Source organism: Euprymna scolopes, chromosome 33, assembly GCF_053919585.1.
Source record: "Euprymna scolopes isolate OS-2025 chromosome 33, ASM5391958v1, whole genome shotgun sequence".
Lineage (NCBI taxonomy): Eukaryota > Metazoa > Mollusca > Cephalopoda > Sepiida > Sepiolidae > Euprymna > Euprymna scolopes.
Genome location: NC_136514.1, coordinates 14,916,877 through 14,937,183, shown reverse-complemented (window position 1 = coordinate 14,937,183; position 20,307 = coordinate 14,916,877). Strand labels below are relative to the sequence as shown.

The following is a 20,307-nucleotide window of genomic DNA, read 5'->3' as shown; positions in this document are numbered from 1 at the left end:
AAATGAATGTTTAAAAGAATATGCAAATTAGATCTTTTGCAGATGAATGCACTTCCACGACCCATATCTAACAAAGTTATATTTTCTTAAAAAAAAAAAAATAGAAAAAGAAAGGGTTTTTAATATGAATATCAATACACAAAGGAAAAAAGAAAAAAAATTTATAGACAGAAAATCGGAGAAGTTTTCATTCTCACATGCAAATGACCTTTGCAACAAGTGAACACTCCGGATGAGTACACTAGCAGAATTGATTCGTCTTTAGGGTAAGCTCTATTATATTTTTTAAAAGTTTTTTTTTATCCTTTTGAGATGAGACTTCATAATTTGTGTACATTCATTTTTTTTTTTTTGCGGACTGTTATCCTTATCTTCTTAATTTTTTTTTTCTCTTTACATGGAGGTCACCACTTATCAATGCCCAGAAGCCACTCGGGTATAAGGGCTATTGTGTGTACCGTAATTAATGGGGTAGCATCGTATTAATGGTTAGTATCGTTGTTTCACCATGTTTCGATTAACTCATCTTCTGGCCTTCTCCAGATGATGAACCGCGACAGGATAGGAATGATGAGTCTTGTAACTGTATCCCCACTGCCTTCCATAGTTGTTGTCTCACCACGTTTTGGCCAACTAATCCTCTGGCCTGCTTGGATAGGATTTAAACCACTATCTTCAGACTATGCTCCCCTGAAATCGTAGAGACTCAACGCCTCAATCCACTGCATCACAGGCAAATGTATTTCTCTTAGGAAATCCTTTGAGCGGATTATATTTTTAAAGTAACTAGCAGGCCACCCGACGTTGCCTGGTTGTAAAATATGCATAAATATTACATCTTAATTAATACAGAATTCTTATTTATTATAAGTAGAAATACTGTGGGTATTAATGGTAATGTTAAAGTCCTTAAAAAAATGAAATTAAAAAATGGAAAGAAACTGAAATATGGGCATGCATGTATTATGTTTTTTCTGTTTGTAAGTAAAAAGAAAAATACACGAGCTGAGATCGAAACCGAAACCTAAAAACAATGAGTCAAGTACCATAACCATTAGCCCAACTTGACACGATATTTAAAATTGTTTACAAACCTACTTTTTTTAACATAATGTGAACGATTCGCTCATGCCCAGTTGTGAAGCAGTTAGCAAACAAATAAAAATCAGAGGATTCCCACACACCAACTTTTCCATTTTTACCCCTTGGCAGCTCTTTTTTTCAGATGAAAATCGATTAAAAAGTTTTTCACATGTCTAAATACCCTATATACCAAATTTCTAGACTGTAGATAAAAAATTCGTTGAGTATATAGGTTAAGAAGTGTCCTCACACACACACATCCACACACATTCGCACTTTTATAGATTTCTTCTGAAAGTTTTGATGCTTCGAATAATTTTCGTTTTTCACCAAAACTATGCATAGGAATAAAAGTGAAAAATCAAATCAAATATATTCTTACATTCTCTGTCAACAGCATACATGATCTGAAAACGTTGACCATGTGTGGTATTAAAATATTGAAACACGATTGAAGCTTTGTTCATTTCGACATTATATATTGTTCAATTTTTATAGCCATAAATTTTGATAATTGATGAAACAGACAAATTGTTAAATCTACAAAGTTTATTTACATTTCACTGATAGCATATGGCAAGAGAAAGATCGGTCGGTATGTGGGTTTGGTGGTGTGGTGTCGGGCAGCTGGTTGGGGTAATGGTAGAAATGTCATTCACTACCCAAATCGCTCGCATTCTCTCTCCCTCTTCTGACTGCCTCGTGTCTTTGTTTTCTTATATCTTATATTGACATCAAATCACATTCTTTGATAGGAATTCTCATCGTTCACTTTGGAATGCCCTGTCTTTAGTCGACATTCCATTTCAGGTTAAAATGTATGCTGTACCATTGTTTCTGATTTTAGGTTATTTTCCATAACTCCAACTCTTCGCTTGGAATGTAAGGTTGACGTCATCACTTAGCAATCAGATTTAACATCTGGCTTTGCCTGGATCCCGAATTTGCGTGTGTGCAATACGTCTGATATTTTCCGGCGGTGTCTGTTACAAGACAGTAATAACAGCCACACACATAAATATTTTTCAGTTAGTGATCCAGAAGTTATCGTTTTTCACCAACAGTTAAAATAACTTCTTTCCAGAGTTATGGTGTTTCCAAAAGTTTTAGTTTTTCACCAAAAATATTCACAAGAATAGAAAAAATCAAATCAAATCTGTACTTACATTCTCTGTCAACAGAATACATGATCCGAAAACGTTGTCCGTGTGTGATGCTACTTGATTGCAACAAGATCGAAGCTTCGTTCGTTTCAGTGATGTATGTTGTTCGATTTTTACGGCCACACATTTTAATAATTGATGGAGAATCCATATAGCCACCATTCAGTATCTCCACAGACTCTTGCGTACAATTGGTGTTATTTGTCAAATTCAGTTCCATAATGGTAATCTACAAAGAATGGAAAAATGGAAAGCTTATTATGAGCAAAGAAAACGAAATCGTTTGTTTCAGCCTTTGCTTTTTTTAAACATCATATCAACAGCAGCCGTACGATATCTGACTAGCGAAAATATTAGCAGTAGCAGCATCAGCCGTCTTAGCACATATGCACATTAAACAAGTGTGCATATGCTGACGTCATGGGAAGGAGGAGAAAATAAAAAGAGAAAAAAAGGACAGCACGTGGTCAAGCAAAAAGTAGAAGCAGAGTGTCGTACCAGGAAACATGGACATGTGAAGTAGAGGGCAAAAAAAAAAAAAAAATGCCAGCTAATGCCGGCGTGAGGTGGTGGGGATGCAGACTTTTAAAAAGCACATGTGTAAGCGAAAATCCTTTTGAAAAGATAATGAAATGCATTATTTTGAAAGAACCACCAATAAATGCATTTCATTTGTACTTAAAAAAAGTGCCGAGTTGGATTTTAATTTTTTTTCCTCTTTTTTGTTTGACTTATACCGTCGCAAAGAAACAATGTGCAGAAATGTAACGGCCACATTACATTTCATTACACTGATGCGATTTACCTTTTGACTACATTTCTTTTTTTTTTTCCAAACTTAGTTTACAGTGGTTTGTTTTTCATGTTTATCACTCATTAGCACACACACACACACACACACGCACACACACACACACACATATTTTTTAATACTTATTCCAGTTAAAAATACCGTTAAGTAGACACATCCTATATTAGTCACAAACTCCAACTTGATAGTGACATTCGCAACAACTAAATGACATTGCTAAGTGATGCTTTCAACTTCTATGGACAGAGTTTCTTTACAAGAATTTCCGGTCCTGGATATGACCTTAAACTATATCCAGTGGTGAGGCCCCAGCTTGCGGGCTTTGGGGAGTGTGGAGCCACCCTTTAATTGCCATTGCTCCCAGGTCCACTTTGACCTGGAGTGGTAGTACTTGTTAGGGTCCCAACAATGGGTTAGATAGAAACTGACTTGAAAACAACAAATATATTCTATTAAAAAAATTTTCTTCCGAATCTTTGGATTCAGCATTAAATAATCTGAAAAAGGGTTGATATGCCGTAAAACAAAAACAAACAACCAACCAACCAACCAACCAACAAGAATTTCCCCACATATGTGGAGTACATTACCTCGGGAATGTTTGCTAGGAATATTTGGTGGGAATGTTGGTTGTTCTCAAGATTAAAAGGCAGCAAATATCTGTCAAATCGTCTTGCGAATTAATCATAACTCTCGATCCTTTCATAGTCTTGTATCCTCATCCTACTGACAATATTACTAATGCTTATCCTCGAGTAATTTTTGGCCATGGTTAGTGGTGATTCATTATTATGAACAGAAAAAACACTCCAGAATTTGTCATACACTTTTACTAATATAGAAATGGCATTATTATTCATTAGGGGCCCTACGTCGGTGGCAAATAAGTTAGTTAGTGTGAATTTAGACTGAAGTCACACTGAGTGCATCGTAACCCAGATCTGTAAAATAGAATCTTTAAACTTGAGGCAGGAGGCAAGAGGTCAAACGGTGAACAAAATAGAGTTGAACGAGGACGAACGACGTCACATTTTCGAGCTGAGATAAACAAAGGTTGTCAAATCAGTCTCTTCGTGGAAGCTATGCAAATGAGACATGCCAATGATGTGGAAAAATGATAATCTCTGAATTTGCATTATTCACAAACTCCAGCTCGATAGTAATCTGAAACCACTACGAATAATTCCCCCCCCTTTTTATCTGTGCCTAAATCTAAATGTAGATTCTATGAACAAAGGTTCTTTCTTATAACTGCACACATGTGGAACTCTGTTCCGTTTTCCTGCTTTCCAGCTGACTATGGTATGGTCGTCTTCAAGTCCAATGTAAACAAATTCTTGATGAGCCATTCCCCTTAAGTAATCCAATTTACCAATTTTCCACTAGTAACGATTACTACGACATTTTCCCATTTACTACTGTACACTCATCCCCGAGTGGCCTCGAAGCATTGATAAGTGGTGCCGATGACCACGTGCTTCAGTTAAGATAAGAATTTAAGATGTAAAGAATTAAAAAAGAACATTAGTCTCTCTATCTCCCCAGTCCATTCTCTCCAAATAAAAGCCTTAAAAAGTAAAAAACTTAGCTAACGTCTTCATGAAAAGAAGCTCATTTCTATAGATGTAACAGGCCAAACAGTTTACAAAAGGCTAAATTCACAAAATTTGGCTTTAAAAAGGTTTATCTGACAACTGTAGGCAAAAATATAAGAGTGACCGGCCTTTGATGTAGGCTCGTTTTCGAAAATCATTATATTAATATATGATCATTCTTGTAACGGTGCAAAAAAGAAACTTGAGTAATTTCATCATGAAGCGGTTCTTCACCAAATTAAGAAATCATCAGTGCAACGTTATGTAAAAAAGGAACCTTCGAAAAAAGTAGAGCAAAAAAGAACATTGTGAACTGAAGCATTAAATTAAAGATTGTCTCCTACGATGTGATTTATTATTTGCATTGAACTATGTAGCACACTATTACTTTCTGAGCATTTAATAGTATTTATTAATTTATCTCATTTGGGCACCATTTTCATAGAAATTATTAGTTATTATGACAGGGTAGTGCTGGGATTTTGGAATCGAACGATCCCTGAAAACACCAGATTTCCTAAAAGTATAGAAAACGATATGTAGAGCATAATCACGTTGACACACCGGTTCCTGCTGGATTACCGAAGTTAAGCAACGTTGAACCTAGTCAGTAATAAATGGGTGACTATTTAAGACTTCCCAGGTGCTGTATGTGCTCTCCGCTTATCTCGGCATTGTTTCCAATCGTCCTGGACTTCCTCTTGTCAATGGACTAAAACAGTGCCGATTCAGGAGAGGTGTGGTTGCGGATTGCGCAACCCTTGCCTTACAATTACACGTGCAGCTATCCCTACATCGGACATCGTTTGTCTTTTGAGATTGAACGGAGGCATCCATCTATAGAAAACCGTACAATGAGGTAACTATGTTCCATAAATTGATCGGGTTGTGACGTCAATCCTAAAGGAAATGATAACGGGAATTTCAATTTATGGAATGATAATAAAAACGAATTGTTTTGGGTCAACAGGTTAGAAAGAAGAGACGAGTCAATACAGACCAGACACGTGTGTTATCGCATTCCATCACTGTCGCCAACCGCCACGCCAAACTCAACTATGTCTCTTTCTATCTCCACAACCGACGCTTGGTTGTCAAAACAAATCATATTTTTGATAAACTGGATTTGTTCATTTGTTTTTGAATCACAACAGATATTTCAACAAGCCTGTGTCACTAAGGTACAGAGAAACCGACAGTAGGTTTGAAAAAAATGAAGCTGATAAAATTTATACATACATTCGCTCGTAATATCACAATATAATAATGTAACACCTGTCAATGTACTGCCGCGACCTCACTGGGCAGGTTTGGATGCATCCTCAATTTTGACATCCAGAGCCACTACTCCGTCCCTCTTCACACCACAGAATATGGAATTATCCCAAAACCATTTTTATACAAGTTAGAAAAGCATTTCATCCAAGGCATGAAAATGGTTGAACAAAATATTTTTAGTCTAGGCTTTAAAAATAAAGGTACAAGATTCAATTTGAAATTTATTTATCTTCAAAGTGCACTTTTATAAATATTACAAAGTAAGATATAGAAATTTAATACCTTACTTTGTAAAACGTATAAAAGTGCACTTTAAAGATAAATAAATTTCTCCTCACACCACAACTCTTTTTTTGCAACTCTCTCTTTGCCATACATGTCTTAATAATGAGAAAATATGAATTTCTTTTAACAAAAACTTTAAAATAACTTTTTAGATTAAATTTTTTTAAAACTTCTTTCAGAATAGAAAATCTTTACAATTTAATAAGGAACATATTTCATATAGGTTTCATTAAAAATATTCAGTAGATAACGAGAAAAATAGAGATGAAAATTTCAAAAGGACTGTATAACTGGTTACGCTCAATTGTAGTCCTCGCCAGCGAAGGTCTTTGTGATTGTTATTCTATTATTATTATTATTTAAAACATTTTCTGTCCTGCTCTTTCACGCGAGGACTAATATTGAAAAGAGCTGCCGTTAAATAAAAATATTTTTACTTACGTTGATTTTCAAATCTGGTGGCCCTTTAATCTTCCAGTAGCAATGAGTATTGGGAGTAAATGGACTCGGATAGTTTGGACTTGTAATTACACCTGAATCACCAGTTAAGACACCACCACAATCTGTAAGCATATAAATAAAATAGAAATAAAACTTTAAAAAATTACATTACTATAATAAAGCTTTGGTGTCTGTGACCAAAATCAATATCATGATCCGCAAAAATATTTCATCATATTCGAAAATTTTTGTCAACCTCAAAGTTCAGAAAAATACGATATTCTTATGCTTTATCATAACCATGATTATTGTGGCCTTACAGAGTCGGTAATAATCAAGACAAACAGTGTATAATTAATAAAAGTGTATTAACAAGATTATGTTACATAAAGTATACATCTGATTCTGCGGCCATAATTACCATCAACAACTGCCACAACACTTATTCATAACTGTATTGCCGGTATTTGGTAAATCCATTTTCCCCCCGAATTAGGTAGATCAACTTGCACTATAACACCTTTCCTTTTAAGTCTTTGTCCATATAAATATGCTTTTCTCTTGAGGCTGACTTCCGTAAAGTCAGAATTCTTTTTTTTTCGTGGACTTCCTTTGGAATATACTTTTAACCTATAAATTTCTACATTTTATTTATTTGCGGAATATTATCCTCATCTCTATAGCTGTTCTTTTACGATGTTTCAGCCAACGATTCCTCTCGTCAGGTGATTAACCGCGACCGGATAGGAATGCTGGGTCTCTTAACTGTATCTTCAGTAATTACTGCCTTCCATAGTTGTTGTCGTCTCACCACATTTTCGCCAACTAATCCTCTGGCCGGTTTGGAGTAGGATTGAAACCACTATCTTTTGATAATGCTCTCCTGGAACTGTAGAGATTCAACGTCCCTATCCACTGCGCCACAGGTCCCGAAAGGCGTTGAAAGTTGGATTTTTTGGTCTTTTAAATACAAGTTTTTGTAATTACTAAAAATACAGGTAAGAGATTCAACATTCCTATCCCGTCACGGTTAACCTGACGAAGGCCAGAGAAATAGTTGGCCGAAACGTTGTGAAACGACAGCTACAAAAGATGAGGATAAGAGTCTGCAAATAATTTGGTCCTGGATATGACCTTAAACTTTATCCGATGGTGAGGCTCCAGCTTGCGGGTTTTGGGGAGTGTGAAGCCACCCTTTAATTGCCATTGCTCCCAGGTCCACTCTGACCCGGAGTGGTAGTACCTGTTAGGATCCCAACTATGGGTTAAATAGAAACCGACTTGAAAACAACAAATATATTCTATTAAAAAATTTTTCTTCCGAATCTTTGAATTCAGCATTAAATAACCTGAAAAGGGTTGATATGCCGTAAAACAAAAACAACCAACCAACCAACTGCAAATAAATAAATGAAATCTACAAATTCCTCATCTCAAAGAATTCCAATAATTAAATAATATATACCATTCGGTACGGACCCGACAATAGAAGATTAGATAACAAAAAACTTGGATTCATGAGACCAAAAAATCCAACCTGAATCGCCCTTCGATGAGCATTGGATAGAGACGTTGAATCTCTGCGATTCCAGGTGCGCATTGTCTGAAGATAGCGGTTTCAATCCTACTCCAAAGTGGTCAGAGGATTAGTTGACCAAAACGTGGTGAGACGACAACAACTATGGAAGGCAGTAGTTACTAAAGATACAGTTAAGAGATTCAGCATTCCTATTCTGTTGCCGTTAACAACCTGATGTAGGCCAGAGGAATAGTTGACCGAAACATCGTGAAACAACAACTATAAAGATGAGGATAATATTCCGCAAATAAATAAATAAAATATGCAAATTACTCATCTCAAAGAATTCCAATAATCAAATAATATACATTTCTACATTATTATATATATTCATACAAATATGACTTCTTTCATAATTTATAGTTTACAATTCATGTGCGAACCAGCAAAATTTATAGCCTGCCTATGAATATCATTTTCCTCTGAGGATAAGGGCCATTCTTTGAAACTTTATGGAATAAGGAAAAATTTAAGTTTTCAACATATATTTTTTGCTGAATAATAAATTTGGTGTAAATTCTAATTTATAGAGCTTAAATTCAATTATCAATATAATATATGTATATAAACCTACATGGGTCACAATGACTACCTGCTGTCTATAAAAAGCAAATATAAACAAAAACACCATTCGATTCTCGGAAATGCTATTTTTAATTTATATTTTATGGCACATGATGTAAATATGACTATATTTGAAATTATTTCCAACTTTCTCTCCCTCTCTCTATATTGTAAACCTACGTATGACTCTTTAGGTCACAACCACTACCAATATTTTTTTTTTTATTCTTATCCATTTTATTTTGTTGAACGTTAGTTCGTGTTAAGAAAAATAAAATATAATTTCTTTCTAGAAAATAATCTATCGGTTCAGAAGTACTTTTGTATAGCCGCCATTTTTTAAAAAGAAAATTAACTATACATTCGTCCATTACAGACTTACTTCCCTTTGTTACGAACAAGAAAATACGATTTTCGAAAGAAAAAAAAAGGAAAGAAAAAAAGGGTACGTAACTCTGTCTTCATCTCTTCTATTAGAACAAAAATATAAAATTTAGGAGAAAAAGAAACAAAAGGACAAAATAACCGTGAAACAAATAAAGACAGAGCAACGCTGCGTCCGGACAGCTAGTATGTTATTAAAATATTAGTGCAGATTTCTTACCTGAGGAATTGTAAGTAAGTGTGAATCGGTCACTGTTAGATCCATTTTTGTCTTGGAACAAAATAAACAACGATGGACTTGGCGACATAATCCACTTGTGTTTTGTTTGCGAACAAATTTTGGCTATTGGTGTCCCTTTTTTGTCCACTCCTACAAAGAATCGATAAACATGTTAGATAGCCAGACATTAGTCAAAAAACTCATATGGCAGATTAGAGAGAAGGTATTATGAAATAGTGGTTAAACCAGCTACAAATAAATCTCACGTATATACACATATGAAAAATATGCACACACGCACACATACACACACACACACACACACATATATATATACGTATATATATATATATATATATAAGTTGAAAAGCTACAATAAACATCCATATGAATGATTTGATCTTAATTGCTGATTTCAAAAGGCAAAGAATTAAAAGATACATCTGCCTTACTTTTAATGCTAGGTTTATTTATGGTGTCTTTTACATATATTAAAAACCCTTCCCAATACTTTTGCTGATGAGGAAACTTTGTTTTTTTTTTTAAATACTATATGTAAAAATTATTGTTCGTGGCTTAATGTCTACCACAATAAAAACATTGTTTTCCGAAACGATCGTACAAATTATTGACTTTGTTGTTGTTCCTTCTTGTGAAACGGATTTTTAATTTAATTCTAATTTGAATTTTAAATTATCAATCACATTACTGAATATATATATATATATATATATATATATATATATATATATATATATATATATATATATACTAGCAAAAGTACCCGTCGTTAACTGGGTTCAAAAACAGCCTAAAGAAAATGGACTCTGATTTATGAAAGTATAATAGGTTATGAAAAGGAAGGGTTGTAAAGAGATAGCTTCGAATTTGGAGGTATCAAAACCAAAGCAAAATATGATGAAAGTAAAAATAAAATAGATAAACCCCATAATTTATTATACCATACCTGTTCACACTGAAACACTTATCACAATATTCTCTGGATCTATATTAAAAAACGCTGTTAAACTTTGTGACATATTTCCATTCTATGGAGGTCAGGCGTGAACGAACATCCCATAATTTTATTATACGATATTTCTTCAAACTGAAACATAATTATCAAAGTATACTTACGGAGATAGATATTAAATATTTTCCTCTCAGCCATTGAGAATTAATCTTTAAATGGAAGTGAATTTAGGTAGTTATGAAGCTGAGTAAGCTGCTTGGCATAATCAGCGGTTATGAAAGTATTCTACAAAAAGGAAGTTTGGAATGATGAATATATGCTATTTGACCGATTTTTTTTAATTCACTAAATTAGGGTTCAAATTTAATCTTCTTACAGAGGATTCATACCTCTATTTTTTTTTATAAAAAGTATTAATAATTTTTATAACTTCACACACTAGTGTTTCATGCTTACGTAATCATCAGTGTAGGAAGTGATGCTTATTACTAGCTGAGAGTTTTGAACCTTGTCAACATTTACCAAATAAAAATGGCATTAGCGAATCACTACTAAGAGCTCAAGGGAAGTGAACGATTGTTAATAGTAATGTGCAAAATAGTACAGCAGCCTAGCACATGTAGAAACTTAGATGACCCGTGTAGACTATGTTTGAATGAGAAATTAGCTATCCTAAACTTTAAAGAACCCCCAAATCTATTAAACTGTAGAAGTGAAATAGCAAACGTATGTATGCACAAAATAAACTTTACCTAAGGATAACAACACACACACACACATACACAAACACACACACACAAAAAAAGCATGAATAAATAATAAAACCAATAACAAAAATAATAATCATTAACAGCAAAGCCAAAGTTGGCTTTGTTGATTGTGTTAGAATCTCCCGACCAGCAGTAATTATCACTTCCTGCGATAAGTAAGATTACGTAAGTATGCAATACTAGTATTTGTAGATATAAAAAACTATTAATATTTATTGAAAAAATAATGTATATATATATATATATATATATATATATATATATATATATATATATAATAGAAATGATATTTTTCTATATGTAATGACGGATTAAAAAGACCTTACCTTCATAAATGCGAAGTAGCTTTGTGTCGCAATTAGTTCCGTCCATATTTGCATCAACTTCGATAGCTGTTGTCATGTTAACCTTAAGGGGAGGTTCTAGTAACCACGTGCAGAAAGTAATTCTGCCAGGTGCGACACTGGGCGAGCTGATGTTTCCAGACGAAGAGGTAAGCTGACCACCACACACTAAAAGAAAACAAAATAATTTTTAATCTTACCTTACTCCCCCATAATCGGTGTTGCATACCGTGGTGTGCAGAAGTATGTTGATGCAAAAAAGATTCAAATATAAGTCCTAGTACTGAGAAATATTACGAGGAAGGTAAAATGCCTCTGCATGAAACTAGATACATGCAATGATGTTGAACAAAAATAAGTGATAATAATATTACAGTAAAAATAAAAGTTTTTATGTAAGCTTATGCAAGTTACTAAACGACTAACTCATTTCTGTAAACGTATCGCATACAATAAATATAATAAAGATAATAATAAAACCTGCCATGCACGTTTCAAAGTCGAACACACCCCCTGACGAAGGGAAGACATCCCAGAATATAGCATCAGAGACACACTTGTTGAACTTCGCCGCATGGATATAATTGCCGGTATCGGAAATATAGCAAACAGAAAAAGGTATGTGTGTGGGGTGGGGGGCGTTATGATTGGTGTGATTACCATATAAGAAGTAGTAGTAGTAGTATCGATGGTAGTATTTCTTATACTTTCCCGCCACACAGGGATTCTTTTCCTTGTGCAGAGTATATAAAATTTTAATCCCCATTCCTCCTCATAATAGAATTAATTGGTGTTACTTATAGTGGCGTGCAGAAATCTGTTAATTTCCAGGAGTCAACTTGTTAACTGGAACCTCCGTGACTCATCCCAATGCACTAAGTAACCGTCTGTCTTGTAACGTCACCTGTTTAGCGTCTGAACAGCCAAAGCTCTCCCCAACCCCTCCAAGCGATCTGCTTTATATTACACTCATCCACATGAATCTCGCGAGATTACATGAGACCATTTCTGTTAAATATCACAGGTGCCATCTTGCTTTTTCTTTTTCCTGTCCAACGCGCATGACAAGCAGACACGTGGGCACTTCAGAGATAGGTTATGTGTATGTCCGTTTCTATTTTCCCCACACAACTCCTTACTATTCATTTGTTTTGTTTTTTTTATATTCTATACTACATGCATAATACTGCATAGATATTCACGCATATATATTTTTGTTGCATGCTATGATGTTTAATAGAACAATTGTAAATATTACAGGAAAAAAATGTTTTTATATAAATTTTTTTTTTTTTTTTTTTAATTTTCTTCCTTTGAAGATTTTAATGCTGGATATGGGGCAGCCAAACCAGCTGCCAACATTGCCCTGCTTTTTATTGAAACCAACCGAGAGCTCTTTTTAGTATCCTCACCGTTCCCTTAAGTGCAATTGTCTGGATCTCTTTTGCACTTGGTTCACAAGGAATATTAGTTAAGTAGGACTTCAGGTTCTTCTTCATAAGCCCTGTGGCAGCTATAATAACTGATATGATTGATAACTCCTTAAGATTCCAGTTTCTTTTCATATCAAAAATGATACCTTGGTATTTGGTCTGTTTCTCTCTTTCAGCTCTGTTCAGACCTCCATCATTAGGGACACTCACTTCAATCAAGGTTGCCACTCTTTCTGACTTATTCCATATAACTATGTCAGGTTTCACAGCAGCATTTTCAAGGTAGGTGGCTGTAGGAATTACATGGTCGTAATGTGTGGTATTTTTATCTGTTTGCATGTTTGATGTTCTAGAAAACAATTGAAAATATATTGTTTTGCTTTGTATTCTACGTGTCTAATATATAGAATATATCAATGTCAACAAATGCAAAACAAACCCCTTTATCGGCGTTGCCCCGGATGAATAATATAATAACTAAATTACAAATAAAATATACTCATTCTTTGAGAGATGTGAAAAAAGAGATAGAAAGAGGGAAAGATAGAGAGATGTACAGAGAGAGAGAGAGAGAGAGAGAGAGAGAGAGAGAGAGAGAGAGAGAGAGAGAGAGAGAGGGTTTAATATAAATATGTTACACACACTTCAATTTTTTATGGCCCCTGGAAATGCCACGTTAGTTAAAATGTATAGGGAAAAAAGTCTTTGAGAAACAGATGTTGATTAACTTATTTTAAGTAGATACTTAAAAGTTGATTAAATTACTTTTAGCATAATATAGTAAATACTTACAGCGTTCTTGGTCTGAGTCATAATGCATAGAGAACTTGGTAGGAAAGAATCCAAAGCTGTAGAATTTTATTGTAACTTTGTTGCTAGAAAGTTGAATTGTGGATGGGAAATGTGGAAAACAATAGTGACCCAATTCATAAGAGGAATCAGACCAACCAGCATAGACCTATTAAAAGAAAAAAAAAATACAAATATCATATTCTGTTTGCTCCTTTCTTAGTTATTCTGTACGTTACGCTTTAAAAAAGGCTAAATACAATTTTTGAAGGTCAAACAGCATAAAAAAAGGCCAAATTTGCAAAATTTGGCTTTAAAAGGGCCAATCTAGTAATGTTGTAATATCCTGTCATGTTAAAGTAGTTAGAAGGGAGTGGGGAGGGTAGGTTTGTTTCACTTAATGCTAAGAAATCATCTAGATTACTTCTACGCCCACGAATATTTGTGAATGCAAGCCTCATGGGTGAAGGCGAAAGGGTTTTGTTTGGGTGCTTGTCCAGTTTAATTGTGGTATCTGTTGGGGTTGTCATTTTATTTCATTACGTCTTCTTCAATTTAAGATTGGGAAGAGAGAATTGTGCAATGTGGGCCAGTTTTGATGCCAAGCATACACACACAGCATGTCCATTAGCTGGGTCCTGCCCAGGAAGTTGTGGCCTCGTTAAAGCTCACCATGGTCCCTAGTCATGGTAAGGCCATTTTGGATGATGATAGCATAATTTCTCACTGATAAAAACTTTATATTTTGTTTTGTTTTATAAACCTTCATATTTGTTGGAGTTCTTACAACTAGAATCGGTATTCCAATCACTAACCTGCATTTGTATAATATATATATATATATATATATATATATATATATATATATATATATATATATATATATATACTAGCAGGACCCATCAACCAGCTTTGCCCGGTGGAAGCATGCCCCCCACCTCTTCGTAAAAAATTAAAGTACGGTTGTTGTTGTTGGTGTTGTTGTTGTTGCTGTTGTTGTTGCCAAACCCCCAACCTCCCTATGTTAAGAACGGCTTTCAAAATAGACACCCTCGATCTCCCCATGTTAAGAACGGCTATCAGAATATACACCCCATTTTGTGAGGATAGGTGTCAAAATATTTGGTCCAAATTTAACCTTCATAATTGTAGTTAGGATACCTACCTACAAATCTACAAATACTATAAACCAAAAAAAAAAATTGGGGGTGGCATTGTCAGTTGGATAGAAATAGATTTGTTCCTTGCACATGCATATAAAGGCTACTGATTTAAGGTGCATAATACAGGTCTTTATACATGGAAAACTATTTGTATCTGCCAAATATAAATGAGATTTTCTTAATCAGCATAGTCGAAAACCTATGAAATCATCATTTTAAAGAAAAGCGTGGAGATGGATATAATGTAAAAATTTAACTATACACATACCAGATCTAAACAAAATTAATGTATGCACAGTGTCATCTCGAAAACTACTTGTATATACTAAATATAAATAAGGTTTTCTTAATCAGCATAGTCAAAAACCTATGCGTAACATCATGGAAATATAGCTAATCGTAGGAAAATATGTAAATAATTAAATTCGCCCACACTAAACCTAAATATAAGATAAAGTATAAAACGATGAAAAATAAAAACGCCCCGTTATAAAACAAAGTAAAAGAAACAAAGCAAAACAAGAAAAAATAGCACTGTGTAAGGTTTGTTAAGCCGCTCTAAAAGCGAAAAATACACAATGGTACCCGTACATATTTTTTTCAGGGTTTATTTTTGTTTTAGGGGGATAGTGGCGTATTGTTAATGTGTGCATAGGTAAGTGTAAGTTTACCAGTATTTAATTTTCTCTTTATAAGCAGTTATTACGTTTTTTATTTTTTTTTAAACAATTGCCTCTTGTAGAGAGTGCCACCATATTTGAAAAGTTCTGGAGCGTTCGTTTATGTATTAAGTATCCAGAATAATCGAATTATCAGCTGTCAGCCAATGAGAATGGATAGAATTTGAGAAAGGAGAATTTATTATTTTTAAATCGGGAAATAGAAAAGATTATATTGTGTCTATGAGTTTATGATCCAGCTACAAATGATACAAGCACAATGTCTGTAGAATGTGTATGTTTCCTCCTGGTCTTGACTGGGGGCGATAGAAACACTTAACATATAGAGGGAAAATAGGAAATACTTCCTCTAGAAATACTGCGATGTGATAGTGTTGCTCCTAGGATGAAATGTAGGATTTTATTATAACGACTAAATGTGTCTAAAATGTCATTCTAAAGTTACATAAGATAGTGGCTAATAGTCTAGACATAATAAATTTGTATGTGGCATCTCTTTTTGCAAACCTATGGTACTTTGGTCGAGAGGGGAATTTCTGCAATCAAGATATTATATATATATATATATATATATATATATATATATATATATATATATATACACACATTAGGACGATTAATCAGAATCGAAAATCAGAAAAATCGGAACATTTAAGGGAATCAGAACAATTTATACATATTTTCCGATGCCAAAAACAGTTCTTTAATTGTTATTTTTATGTGCTTTTATTTAAAAACAAAATCTTATACTGCTTAATTTAACTGGAATGACCAGCGGTTTTGGGTAACAATGAGGGAAAACGTTTGCGAAAACGAATAACAACCTTTAAGCAGTAGGTGCCGCATAGAAAAATATTTGTTTATAAAAGGGATCGTAGCGTAACCTGAAGAAGGCCTTTTATGGAATGAAACACAAACTCTTTGGTTTAAGGAGTCTGTTCTCCATCTCTTGCAATGATCTGTCTTTTTACCGACAGAGGAGTAGTAGTTGAAATAGACTCCTTTTCAGGGTCGCGAAGTGTGCTGGTATCGCAGGTATTCTATTGAAACTGTTCCAGGTCATTTTTGTTGTGCTATCTCCAATTGCAAAATCCAGTTTAAAAGAAAAAATGCCTTCATTTAATCACATAAATTAATATACGAAAGTATAAATTTATGCGTAAACTTTAAGTATTTGCGTCAACAGTGCTCAACACGTAGATAGACCTAGGTAATAAGTCATAATAAAATATTAAATATTTATTGATTTACCAGTAAAATTAAAGTCAATAAATCATCCTAAAGTATGATTTTATGTTTGCACATTTAACGTGTTTTTTTTTTTACAGTAACCGGGAAAAAATAGCAACTCTATAGTTAAAGCTTTACAGATTTTTAAAGAATCGGAGTTGGTAATTGTATTCGAATCGAGAAAAATATTGGAATCGTCCAATCACTAATACATACATATATATATATATATATATATATATATATATATATATATATATATATATATATATATATATATGTGTGTGTATGTATGTATGTGTATATATATATATATATATATATATATATATATATATATATATGTATATCAAAACGTATATGTATATATACGTTAAAATCGACGGGAAATCCAATATATATACGTATATATATATATATATATATATATATATATATATATATATATATATATATACGTATATATATATATATATATATATATATATATATATGCTTCACTAATACATATATATATATATATATATATATATATATATATATATATGTGTGTGTGTATGTATGTATGTGTATATATATATATATATATATATATATATATGTATATCAAAACGTATATGTATATATACGTTAAAATCGACGGGAAATCCAATATATATACGTATATATATATATATATATATATATATATATATATATATATATATATATACATATATATATATATATATATATATATATATATATATATATATATATATGCTTCAGAATAATGCAATGCACTAGATCTACAGGTATGGAAATCCAGTGATTATTGGTCTTACAAAATACTATTGGCTGTAATATTTTATAAAGACAATCCCAACTAAATAAAATTGCTTAATATACTAGATAGAGCAAATAAATCAAAATTTAGTAATTTAAATTCTATGAAATGGTTAAGTTTCAAAAATGCAACCCAAAAAAATACGATTCATAAGTTTATCTTCTTAACCTATAGGTTTTCGATGTATACCCATCTCCTCAGAGGAGAAGATCTTAGAAAATTATAATGGCTTATACCTAATTTGCTAAATACAATAAGCATAGAAATTCATAATTAAAAGTTTTAAAAGTTTATAAAAGATAGAGTAAGGGAAATTAATATTGGTTCAAAATGAAAAGTATATTGAATTTCGTATCCAAATTATATGGTTAAAATCCGGAGTGACAGTCTTTGGTAAGAATCTGAAGTCGGCATAATTTCTTGGTTTTCCCCTCCCCAACATCTTGGGGAAAAACACCCAACAAAAGTTAACTCCACTACTTCTATTTGACCTCATGAATGAGGTCAAATAGAAGCAGCAGAGTAAACTTTTATTGCGCCCACGTGTCAATTCTGTTTTTAATAGTTAAATAAATAAATTCAAATGTGTTTTTGGTGCATGTCGCGGTGGCCCAGTGGTTAACGGCGCAGTTTTTTTTTCACACTTTAATTTCCGACTTTGCCACAAGGGTTCGGGTTCGATCCTCATACTCACCTACCAAAACTATTTTTTTTTTAATATTTTAACCCCCTCCGCCGGAGTTTTGATTTACCCAAAACCACACATCTCCAAACCCCCGCTAGTAAGTAAATAAAATATATATATTGCAATCTATCGATTTTGATGCATGAGGTTCCAACAGCTTATTGTTTTAATTCATTCATGCTTCAGACTCATATAGCATTTAAGTCCTGCAAGAGACTTACAAACGAGTGCACATATAGTAAAAGTGTGTGGATTCAGTGATGCGGTTGATGGTATGGCTGCTGACCAATCAGCGTTTGTCCCCTTTTAGACGCTGATGATTGAAACTGTCAGAATGAAAACAGCAAGGACCCTCCAAACAAACTCTTTGCGACAATGACAGATAGGTGGTCTTAGTGCGGGGTGAAGGCTAGGACAAATGTTATTCTCATGCAGAGGTGCTGATAGTGTATTCTGGAGACTCATCTAAACGCTGTATTTAGGGTATAGAGAAAGCGTTTGGATAATTTGTAGGGTAAGAAAATGGGGTAGGTGGAAAGAAAAAATACCAGTAATAAAGATAGAAAGAGATGGACCTCAGGGTTCATGAATAGGGTATAGACGAACACCCAGCCTAAGGTTGTTTAAGGCAGTTTAGTACTGATCTCATAGTCAGCATTGACATCCATTATACCACTTGTACTCTTGAACTTGCCGACAGATATATCTCGAATGTTATCTTCATGAAGATCTGACTCATAATTCTGTGAAGTTGTCAACAGCCAAACAAAAGATTCAATTAGATATTGATTACAGAATACAAACAAATACCAAAGACCATCAATACTCCAAGTGGTCCACAACTGCTTAATCCCCATTAATCCTTGGTTAGCTGTTCGGTTTTATTGCAGGAGGCCAGCAAAACAAAAGGTAAGAAAAGTAACACAGGCACCAAATGATGCAAACCTGATTGTGGGCAATTAAAATGTAGAAAATGTAGATTTTAACTACCTGGGTGCAGTTTTAACAAACAAAGTAAATGACACCAAAGAAGGAAGATAATGTATAGCAATGGCAAAGACAGCAATGATTGCGCTAACCAACATCTGGAAAGACAGAGCCATTTCACAACACAAAGATACGACTCCTGCAAGCCTTGGTATTCTCAATAGCAACATACGGAGCAGAATGTTGAGGCTTGAAAAAAATCGACAAGAGGAAAATTGCTGCTCTTGAATTGTGGTGCTACCGTAGAGTTCTTCGCGTAAACTGGATGGACAAACGTACAAACGAATGGATTCTGGAGAAAATTGGATCATGATGAAGACTGCTGAATAACATTAATGACAGGAATTTGCGATTATTTGGATATGTGGCCAGAACAGACGGTCTAACAAAAGCTCTGCTCTTTGGTATAACTCCTGGCAAAAAAGGTTGTGATAGACCAAAAATAAGAATGCCAGACAACGTGAAGGACATTGCAAACATTAGCACGGCTAAATGGCGCAGAATTGGAGTCGCTGACTATGATTTGTGAAGAGTGCCATGGCTGGTCAATAATGACCATTCCGTCAAAGGAAGAGAATATTTTTATTAATGGTACTTCACCACGTGGAAAGGGAGTCACTAGTGCCACAACTGTAAAACAATTATCTCATCGAAATCATTACGTCAAAGAAAAGCATTTTTGTTGATTGTTTTTACTTACAGCTAGAACACCTTGATAACAAGTCATGGAGCGTCTGTCTGTAACATGAAACGTTATACTTCGATCAGGACGCACTCGTATCTGCCAAATACATGTACGCGGCACTTTTATACGTGTAGGATATCCTGGAGAGGTGATTGTTCCAGCGTCATTTTCTAAAGTTCCACCACATTCTGAAATATTGAAAAAATAAACAAAAAAAGATAATAAAATCTATATGCAGCTATAAAAATGAAAATGTGCGTGTGTGCATTTGAGAACACTTTTCAACCTATATACTTAACGAATTTTTGCTCTACAGACTTGAGATTTGGTATATAGGAT

General features: G+C 33.8%; 1 protein-coding gene across 1 annotated transcript in view; it reads right to left on the bottom strand.

Annotated features, from left to right (window-relative positions):
* The window catches only part of LOC145258153 (cubilin-like), a 409,766-nt gene that overhangs the window by 56,469 nt on the left and 332,990 nt on the right, over positions 1-20,307 (bottom strand). The window contains exons 49-54 of the mRNA XM_080115944.1: positions 19,984-20,156; positions 13,716-13,881; positions 11,473-11,658; positions 9,404-9,553; positions 6,657-6,778; positions 2,250-2,475 (exon numbers count right to left, since the gene is read on the bottom strand). Of these exons, the coding sequence (XP_079972070.1) occupies positions 2,250-2,475; positions 6,657-6,778; positions 9,404-9,553; positions 11,473-11,658; positions 13,716-13,881; positions 19,984-20,156 (1,023 nt within the window). The remainder of the gene's footprint in view (positions 1-2,249; positions 2,476-6,656; positions 6,779-9,403; positions 9,554-11,472; positions 11,659-13,715; positions 13,882-19,983; positions 20,157-20,307) is intronic.